The 10893-nt window shown below is 43.2% G+C and overlaps 1 protein-coding gene across 2 annotated transcripts in view; it reads right to left on the bottom strand.

Annotated features, from left to right (window-relative positions):
• LOC112069290 (regulating synaptic membrane exocytosis protein 1) overlaps positions 1–10893 on the bottom strand; it is a 58849-nt gene that overhangs the window by 31353 nt on the left and 16603 nt on the right. Inside the window, exons 13-14 of one of the 2 annotated variants that reach the window (XM_070438498.1) lie at positions 3481–3594; positions 2780–2842 (exon numbers count right to left, since the gene is read on the bottom strand). In XM_070438498.1, the coding sequence (XP_070294599.1) occupies positions 2780–2842; positions 3481–3594 (177 nt within the window). The remainder of the gene's footprint in view (positions 1–2779; positions 2843–3480; positions 3595–10893) is intronic. The other variant, XM_024136596.2, reaches the window with a different exon arrangement.

Genomic DNA, 10893 nt, shown 5'->3' with positions numbered 1-10893 from the left:
AAGGACAGCTAAAATTGCAAAAAAAGAAAAGAAAACCTAGATTTGACATGCGATGAAAAGGATTAGAAGAGGACAAATACTAGAACAATGATACAGATGTGCAAGGCAACCCAACAGTGGCACAGAGGTAAACAAACAAACCAATATTAAACAGCACAAGCAATAAAAATGTCAGAGGACATCTCTAGAGCCTTGGAGACCCATGGAGGAGGAACAATCCAGATTTGAGACATCAGAATATCACATCTACTACCATCCTAATCACCACTTCTCAGTATTTCTCTCCCCACCACATATGATGTGTAAGTGGTGATGGGGGATATTAGTCTGATGGAGGCCCAAGACATAGACGACCACAGAGAAAACACGGTGAAAGTAGGAATGGGGGATTGTCCTGGCCGTCCATATATAATGGATGGAGATTAAATTTGAATATTACATGCTGATATATATGAGCCATCGTAAACAGATGTTAAGTATTGCAACGTGTCAAAGCATATAGGCATGGGGAACCAAAGAATGTAATGCCATCTACTGTGTATAGGACCAGTACAACAACCAGGAGTATATAGTATTAAAATATATCAGTGAAGTACCACCATAGTATACTGTAACAGATCGGTGGCAGGGTCACTCACATTATGAATTAAAAATACATTTGTTGGATGCTTATAGTTGTCCGGTTGAAATGTGTTTTTTGCGTATCCCAACTCCCCCTGAGACACCCTCGGAGAAGACTGGTACCACATCGATCTGTAAAGCCTCTGTTAGGAGTCGGAGTGGGGAATCAATTATGTTGAGAGAACGTTGATACACGGCATAAGCCACAAAATGCCTACGATGAGTTGAGTTGAGGTTTTGGGGAAGAGAAAGGAGGAAAGAGAGCAGGGTTTTTTTACTATCTCTCTCTTACCTGTATATGTCCTTGTGTTAATCCATTGACTAATAGGGGCATTTTGGGTGGTAGTTTATTGCTGGACCTAGCTACGCCCTGCTGTGTGTTATTTGAGTGTAGACCGTGCATTGATTGAGGGGAAAAAAAACAGAAGGGGGAAAAAAACAATACAATTGTATAAATAAATGTCCAGGCAAAATAACATTAATTTGCTATTAATAAATGTTCGGACAAAAAATGTTATTCACCAAGAAGAGATTTCATACTATTCTGAGGTAAACGATTGAGCTATTCTGTAATTAATCTGTTTAAAACCAATATAACTCAATGTTTTTATGGTGTCATGGAGAGTGTGTGGTACTATTTTTGGCCTCTCGGGTGAACAAAATAAGACCTTTTGTGTCTGGAACGAAACTCATCGATATACACTGCTCAAAAAAATAAAGGGAACACTTACAACACACAATGTAACTCCAAGTCATTCACACTTCTGTGAAATCAAAACTGTCCACTTAGGAACAACACTGATTGACAATAAATTTCACATGCTGTTGTGCAAATGGAATAGACAAAAGGTGGAAATTATAGGCAATTAGCAAGACACCCCCAAAAAAGGAGTGATTCTGCAGGTGGTGACCAACAGACCACTTCTCAGTTCCTATGCTTCCTGGCTGATGTTTTGGTCACTTTTGAATGCTGGCGGTGCTCTCACTCTAGTGGTAGCATGAGACGGAGTCTACAACCCACACAAGTGGCTCAGGTAGTGGCAGTTCATCCAGGATGGCACATCAATGCGAGCTGTGGCAAAAAGGTTTGTGTGGTCTGTCAGCGTAGTGTCCAGAGCAAGGAGGGCTACCAGGAGATAGGCCAGTACATCAGGAGACGTAGAGGAGGCCGTAGGAGGGCAACAACCAGCAGCAGGACCGCTACCTCCGCCTTTGTGCAAGGAGGAGCACTGCCAGAACCCTGCAAATGACCTCCAGCAGGCCACAAATGTGCATGGTGTCTGTCAAACGGTCAGAAACAGACTCCATGAGGGTGGTATGAGGGCCCGACGCCCACAGGTGGGGGTAGCGGTCCTGCCTGCTGGGTTGTTGCCCTCCTACGGCTCCTCACGTCTCCTGATGTATGGCCTGTCTCCTGGTAGCGCCTCCATGCTCTGGACACTACGCTGACAGACACAGCAAACCTTTTTGCCACAGCTCGCATTGATGTGCCATCCTGGATGAACTGCACTACCTGAGCCACTTGTGTGGGTTGTAGACTCCGTCTCATGCTACCACTAGAGTGAGAGCACCGCCAGCATTCAAAAGTGACCAAAACATCAGCCAGGAAGCATAGGAACTGAGAAGTGGTCTGTGGTCACACTGCAGAATCACTCCTTTTTTGGGGGTGTCTTGCTAATTGCTATAATTTCCACCTTTTGTCTATTCCATTTGCACAACAGCATGTGAAATTTATTGTCAATCAGTGTTGCTTCCTAAGTGGACAGTTTGATTTCACAGAAGTGTGAATGACTTGGAGTTACATTATGTTGTTTAAGTGTTCCCTTTATTTTTTTGAGCAGTGTATATAAAGCTGAATACATTACAAAGATGACTTTCACATTGTCCACTTTCTATGCGGGTAGACAAAAGCGAACATTGATGCAGTACATGGAATAGGAACACATCAAATTAAACAAAAATATTGCGACATGATACATAACATACACTTTCTTTATCACAACCATAGACTGTAGTATCACTGACCAAGTTAAAAATGGAGTTGTTAACATTGAATGACAATGCAAAGAACGATGGGTAATATAATAGAAGAAAGATGGTGGGTAGGGACGATAACAGTCACGTCTCTGGCTTTTTGGTTGTTGTTGTTTTTGTTTACCTGTTTGTGTGCAGGCACTCGGCACTCCCGCCTCGGATAGACCTGTGCATCTCGAGGACCTCACTGTGATTGCCATGGCGATGGGTGAACCGAACAACCAATCAAAAACAACAACGTAAGAGGATGGTCAAATCAGACYAACCCGCTCATGAGAAATGAATGAGAAGAAATCATGAAATCATAATTTMGATTCAGCATCAATAATAATAAATATGATACTAAACTTTTAGRAAGAGGCTTTTGCATTAGACTGTTAGTCGTATTAGTAATTATTAGTATAGAACAGTACTAATGTAGCCTGCTATTCCACTTGTCCTTGGAYTATCTGACACTTTCAACCTCAAAATTAAAAAGCTAGTGGTCAACCACTTTGAAATAATTGTGCATATAGGAATACTGTACTTCTACAGGTYTTTCATTGCAAATGAACATAATAAGGAGGAAACCATGTRGGCATCAACTCCTATATTGAACTCAAAGCTCTACTCAAATAAGATACTCCYAAGTATATCCATATTGTACACAAACACTGAAACTTCACTGCATAACCTGCACACACTCTCTCCCTGCCATAAGTCACCAAACTATTCTCAGACCGGCTGTAATCRTAAACTCCCTGATACAGTACCTACAGCATCTAACGTCTAACCTCCTCCCTAATAAACAAAGGCCACCAGCCACCACTGTCTGGGTGATGTTACCTGTCCTCGGAGTACTCGTAGTCCGAGTCCCCGGAGCGGTGCTCCCCGTGGGAGTCATGGTAACGAGCGGGGGAGCAGGAGTGGTGGCGGTTCTGATGGATCTCATCCAGACTCCTGTAGGACATAGAGAGGAGTGTTACTGAGGTTTTGGTTACTGAGTGTTACTGTGATYACATTTCGCTAATAACGTTGGTTTTGTCATAGTGTGGACATAAAAGGTCATTGATTTGAGCCATTAGAGTGTGCTGAAGAGTCATCCTGTGGGTATGAATGAATGTGAATAGTAGTGAAGACATGAAAACTATGAAATAGCACATATGGAATCATGTAATAACCAAAAAAGTGTTAAACAAATCAAAGTATATTTTAAATGTTAGATTCTTCAAAGTAGCCACCCTTTGCCTTGATGACAGCTTTGCACACTTATGGCATTCTCTCAACCAACTTCATGAGGAATGCTTTTCCAACAGTCTTGACGGAGTTCGCACATATGCTGAGCACTTGTTGGCTTCTTTTTCTTCACTCTGTGGTCCAACTCATCCCAAACCATCTCAATTGAGTTGAGGTTTGGTGATTGCGGAGGCCAGGTCATCTGATGCAGCATTCTATCACTCTCCTTCTTGGTCAAATAGCCCTTACACAGCCTGGAGGTGTGTTGGGTCATTGTCCTGTTGAGAAACAAATGACAGTCCTACTAAGCGCAAACTAGATGGGATGGCGTATCGCTGCAGAATGCTGTGGTAGCCATGCTGGTTAACTGTGCCTTGAATTCTAAATAAATCACTGACAGTGTCACCAGCAAAGCATCCCCACACCATCACACCTCCTCCTCCAAGCTTCACGTGGGAACAAAACAAGCGGCGATCATCCGTTCACCTACCCTGTGTTTCACAAAAACACGCCGGTTGGAACCAAAAATCAGAAGTTTGGATTCAGACCAAATGATAGATTTCCATCTGTCTAATGTCCATTGCTTGTGTTTCCTGGCCCAAGCAAGTCCCTTCTTCTTATTGGTGTCCTTTAGTAGTGGTTTCTTTACAGAAATTCGACCATGAAGGCCTGATCCAGGCAGTCTCCTCTGAACAGTTGATGTTGAGATGTCTGTTACTTGAACTCGGTGAAGCATTTATTTGAGCTGCAATTTCTGAGGCTGGTAACTCTAATGAACTCATCCTCTGCAGCAGAGGTATCTCTGGGCCTTCATTTCCTGTGGCAGTCCTCATGAGAGCCAGTTTCATCATAACGCTTGATGGTTTTTCCGGATTGACTGACCTTCATGTCTCAAAGTAATGATGAACTGTCGTTTCTCTTTGCTTATTTGAGCTGTTCATGCCATAAGATGGACTTGGCATTTTACCAAATAGGGCTATCTTCTGTATACCACCCCTACCTTGTCACAACATAACTAATTGTCTCAAACGCATTTGGAAGGAAAGAAATTCCACAAGATAACGTTTAACAAGGCACACCTGTTAATTGAAATGGATTCCAGGTGATTACCTCATGAAGCTGGTTGAGAGAATGCCAAGAGTTTGTAAAGCTGTCATCAAGGCAAAGGGTGGGTACTTTGAAGAATATCACATGTAAAATATATTTAGATTTGTTTAACACTTTTTTGGTTACTACATGATTCCATATGTGTTATTTCATAGTTTTGATGTCTTCACTATTATTCTACAATGTAGAAAATAGTACAAATAAAGAAAAACSCTTGAATGAGRAGCTGTGTCCAAACTGGTACTGTATATATACAGTGCATTGCAAAAGTATTCACCCCCTTGGCGTTTTTCCTATTTTGTTGCATTACAACCTGTAATTTCATGCAATGGACATGCACAAAATAGTCCAAATTGGTGAAGTTAAAAAAACAACTTGTTTCAAAAAATTCTAAACGGAAAAGTGGTGCGTGCATTTGTATTCACCCCCTTTGCTATGAAGCCCCTAAATAAGATCTGGTGCGACCAATTACCTTCAGAAGTCACATAATTAATTAAATAAAGTCCACCTGTGTGCAATCTAAGTGTCACATGATCTGTCACATGCTCTCGGTATATATACACCTGTTCTGAAAGGCCCCAGAGTCTGCAACACCACTAAGCAAGGGGCACCACCAGGCAAGCGGCACCATGAAGACCAAGGAGCTCTCCAAACAGGTCAGGGACAAAGTTGTGGAGAAGTACAGATCAGGGTTGGGTTATAAAAAAATATATGAAACTTTGAACAACAACAAAGCACGATTAAATACATTATTAAAAAATGGAAAGAATATGGCACCACAACAATCCTGCCAAAAGAGGGCCGGCCACCAAAACTCACAGACCAGGCAAGGAGGGCATTAATCAGAGAGGCAACAAAGAGACCAAAGATAACCCTGAAGGAGCTGCAAAGCTCCACAGCAGAGATTGGAGTATCTGTCCATAGGACCACATTTAGCCGTACACTCCACAGAGCTGGGCTTTACGGAAGAGTGGCCAGAAAAAAGCCATTGCTTAAAGAAAAAAATAAGCAAACACTGTTTGGTGTTTGCCAAAAGGCATGTGGGAGACTCAAGAAACATGTGGAAGAAGGTACTCTGGTCAGATGAGACTAAAATGTAGCTTTTTGGCCATCAAGGAAAACGTTATGTCTGGCACAAACCCAACACCTCCCATCACCCCGAGAACACCATCCTCACAGTGAAGCATGGTGGTTGCAGCATCATGCTGTGGTGATGTTTTTCATCGGCAGGGACAGGGAAACTGGTCAGAATCGAAGGAATGATAGATGGCGCTAAATACAGGGATATTCTTGAGGGAAACCTGTTTGTCCTCCAGAGATTTGAGACTGGGACGGAGGTTCACCTTCCAGCAGGACAATTACCCTAAGCATACTGCTAAAGCAACACTTGAGGGGTTTAACTAAGGGGAAACATTTAAATGTCTTGGAATGGCGTAGTCATAGCCCAGACCTCAATCCAATTGATAATCTGTGGTATGATTTAAAGATTGCTGTACACCAGCAGGAACCCAACCATCTTGAAGGAGCTGGAGCAGTTTTGCCTTGAAGAATGGGCAAAAATCCCAGTGGCTAGATGTGCCAAGCTTATAGAAACATATCGCAAGAGACTTGCAGCTGTAATTTCTGCAAAAGGTGGCTCTACAAAGCATCGACTTTGGGGGGGTGAATAGTTATGCACGCTCAAGTTTTCTTTTTTCTGTTTGTTTCACAAGAAAAAATATTTTGCATCTTTAAAGTGGTAGGCATGTTGTGTAAATCAAATGATACAAATCCCCCCAAAAATGTATTTTAATTCCAGGTTTTAAGGCAACAAAATAGGAAGAATTCCAAGGCGGGTGAATACTTTCGCAAGGCACTGTATAGAGATAGAGAGAGAGAGAGAAAGAGAGAGAGAGAGTGAGAGCGAGAAAAAGGGGGAGAGATCGAGCGAGAGAGAGAGAGAAAGAAAGAAAAATAAAGAAAGAGAGAGCAAGAGAGAAAGAGAGTGAGAAAGAGAGAAAGAAAGAGAGAGAGAGAAAGAAAGAGAAAGAGAGCGAGACAAAGAGGGAGAGATGAGAGAGATGATGGAAGTTTTGCAGGAAGGCGACAATCTGAGAGAAGAGATGGACAGTTGTCAGGAGAAAGGGACAATCTGAGGAGAGAGATGGACCAGCTTTGGGATGGAGAAGGGACCAATATGTGAAAGAGAGATGGACCAGGTGACAGGGAAAGGCTAACAACCTGAGAGAGAGATGGACCAGTTTGCAAGGAGAAAAGGGACCCAATCTACAGAGAGAAGATGGGCAGCTTGGCCAAGGAGAAACGGGACAATCTAAAGAGAGAGATGGGCAGTTTGCAGGAGAAGGGGACAATCTAAGAAGAGAGATGGCAGTCTTTGCAGGAGAAAGGGACAATCTTAAGAGAGGAGAAATGGGCAGTTTGCAGGAGAAAAGGGACAATCTAAGAGAGAGCTGGGCAGTTTGCAGGAGAATGGGACAATCTAAGCAGAGAGTGGACAGTTTGCAGGAGAAAGGGACAGATCTGAGAGAAGACGGATGGACAGTTTGCAGGAAGAAAGGGCACCTTCCTCAGAAGAGAGATGGACAGTTTTTGCAGGAGAAGGGACATTGAGAGAGAAGAATGAACAGATGACAGTAGAAAGGGACAATCTAAGAGAGAGATGGACAGTTGACAGGAGAAAGGGACAAATCTGAGAGAGAGAATGAAACAGATGACAGTAGAAGGGACAATCTAAGAGAGAGAATGGACAGTTTGCAGGGAGAAAGGGACAATCTGAGAGAGAGAATGAACAGAGTGACAGTAAAAGGGACAATGCTTAAGAGAGAGATTGGGACATTTTGCAGGAGAATAGGGACAATCTGACGAGAGAGATTTAACAGATGACAGTAAGACAAGGGACAATTAAGAGAGAGATGGAACCAGTTTGCAGGAAGAAAAGGGACAATCTGAGAGAGAAGATGAAGCAGATTGACAGTAGAAAGGGACAATCTAAGAGAAGAGATGGACCAGTTTTTGCAGGAAGAAAGGGACACATCTAAGAAGAAGAGATGGACAGTTTGCAGGAGAAGGGGACAATCTTAAGAGAGATGATGGACAGCTTGACAGAAGAAAAGGAACACTATATGAGAGAGAATGGAACAGTTTGGAAGGAGAAAGGGACAATCTAAGAGAAGAGATGGACAGATGACAGGAGAAGGGACAATCGAGAGAGAATGGACAGTTTGTTGAAGGAGAACAGGGACAATCTAGAGAGAGATGGACAGATGACGGAGAAAGGGACAATCTGAGAGAGAGATGGATCGTTGGATGGAGAAAAAGGGACGCAATGTCAAGAGAGAGATGGACCAGTTGGATGGAAGAAAGGGAACAATGTGAGAGGAGATGGAACAGTTTGTCAGGAAGAACAGGGACATCTGAGACGAGAGATGGAACCGTTGGATGGAGAAAGGGACAATTGAAAGAGAGATTGGACAGTTGACAGGAGAAGGCACACCTGAGAGAGAGTGGACAGTTTGCAGGAGAAAGGGAACAATCTAAGAGAAGAGATGGGCCAGTTTGCCCAGGAGAAAGGGACAATCGAAGACGAGAGATTGGCACGTTTGCAGGAAGAAGGGGAACAATCTAAGAGAGAGATGGACAGTTTGCCAAGGAGAAAGGGACAATCTAAGAAGAGAGAATGGAGGGTTTTGCAGAAGCAGCGGGACAATCTAAAGGAGAGAATGGGCAGTTTGCAGGAGAAAGGGACAATCTCGAGAAGAGAGATGGGACAGGATGACATGCGAGAAAGGGACAAATCTGCCGAGAGAGATGGACAGTTTGAAGGAGAAAAGGGACAATCTGAGAAGAGAGATGGACAGTTGGATGGAAAAGGGACCATCTGAAGAGAAAGAGGCAGTTTTTGCAGGAGAAGGGGACAATCTAAGAGAGAGATGGACAGTTGACAGTAGGAAAGGGACAATCTAAGAAGAGAGAATTGGACATGTGAACGGAGAAAGGACAATCTGAGAGAGAGATGGGACAGTTGGATGGGAAAAGGGAACACATCTGAGAGAGAGATGGACAGTTGCAGGAGAAAGGGACAATCTGAGAACGAGAGATGGACAGTTGGATGGAGAAAAGGGACAATCTGAGAGAGAGATGGACAGCTTGGATGGAGAAAGGGACAATCTGGAGAGAAAGATGGGCAGTTTGCAGGAGAAGGGGACAATCTAAGAGACGAGAATGGGACAGTTGACAGTAGAAAGAGACAATCTACGAGAGGAGATGGACATACACAAATAGTCAAAATTGGTGAGGTTAAAAAAATACTTGTTTCAAAAAATTCTAAAACGAAAAGTGGTGCGTGCTATGTATTCACCCCCTTTGCTATGAAGCCCAAAATAAGATCTGGTGGCACCAATTACCTTCAGAAGTCACATAATTAATTAAAATAAAGTCCACCTGTGTGCAATCTAAGTGTCACATGATCTGTCACTGCTCTCGGTATATATACCCTGTTTGAAAGCCCCAGAGTCTGCAACACCAACTAAGCAAGGGGCACCCACAGCAGCAGCACACCATGAAGACCAAGAGCTCTCCAAACAGGTCAGGGACAAAGTTGTGGAGAAGTACAGATCAAGGGGTTGGGTTTTAAAAAATATGAAACTTTGAACAACAACCAAAGCACCATTAAATACATTATTAAAAATGGAAAGAATAATGGCACCACAACAATCCTGCCAAAGAGGGCCGGCCACCAAATCACAGACCAGGCAAGGAGGGAATTAATCAGAGAGGCAACAAAAGAGACCAAAATAACCCTGAAGGAGCTGCAAAGCTCCACAGCGGAGATTGGAGTATCTGTCCATAGGACCACACTTTAGCGTAATCCACAGAGCTGGGCTTTACGGAAGAGTGGCCAGAAAAAAAGCCATTGCTTAAAGAAAAAAATAAGCAAACACTGTTTGGTGTTTGCCAAAAGGCATGTGGGAGACTCAAAAACATTGAAAGAAGGTACTCTGGCCAGATGAGAACTAAAATGTAGCTTTTTGGCCATCAAAAGGTTATGTCTGGCACAAACCCAACACCTCCATCACCCCGAGAACATTCCCACAGTGAAGCATGGTGGTTGCAGCATCCATGCTGGGGATGTTTTTCATGCGCAGGGACGGGAAACTGGTCAGAATCGAAGGAATGAATGGATGGCGCTAAATACAGGGAAATTCTTGAGGAATCGTTTCCTCCCAGAGATTTGAGACTGGGGGGAGGTTCACCTTCCAGCAGGACAATACCCTAAGCACTGCTAAAGCACACTTGAGGGTTTAACAAGGGGAAACATTTAAATGTCTTGGAATGGCGTAGTCATAGCCCAGACCTCAATCCAATTGATAATCTGTGGTATGATTTTAAGATGCTGTACACCAGCAGGAACCCACCACTTGAAAGGCTGGAGCAGTTTTGCCTTGAAGAATGGGCAAAAATCCCAGTGGCTAGATGTGCCAAGCTTATAGAACATATCCGCAAGAGACTTGCAGCTGTAATTCTGCAAAAGGTGGCTCTACAAAGATCTGACTTTGGGGGTGAAAGTTATGCACGCTCAAGTTTTCATTTTTTTTCTGTTTGTTTCACAAGAAAAAATATTTTGCATCTTCAAAGTGGTAGGCATGTTGTGTAAATCAAATGATACAAACCCCCCAAAAAATGTATTTTAATTCCAGGTTTAAGGCAACAAATAGGAAAGAATGCCAAGGCGGGTGAATACTTTCGCAAGGCACTGTATAGAGATAGAGAGAAAGAGAGAGAGAGAGAAGAGAAAGAGGGGAGAGGAGAGAAAGAGGGAGAGATCGAGCGAGAGAGAGAGCGAGAGAAGAGAGAGAGTAGAGAGGAGAGAGAGAAGAAAGAAGAAAAAGAATGCAGATGTGTGTGGGTGTAGTCTCC

The sequence above is a fragment of the Salvelinus sp. IW2-2015 genome, unplaced genomic scaffold (assembly GCF_002910315.2).
Source record: "Salvelinus sp. IW2-2015 unplaced genomic scaffold, ASM291031v2 Un_scaffold963, whole genome shotgun sequence".
Taxonomy (NCBI): Eukaryota; Metazoa; Chordata; class Actinopteri; order Salmoniformes; family Salmonidae; genus Salvelinus; species Salvelinus sp. IW2-2015.
This window is presented reverse-complemented; position numbering and strand designations above follow the sequence as displayed.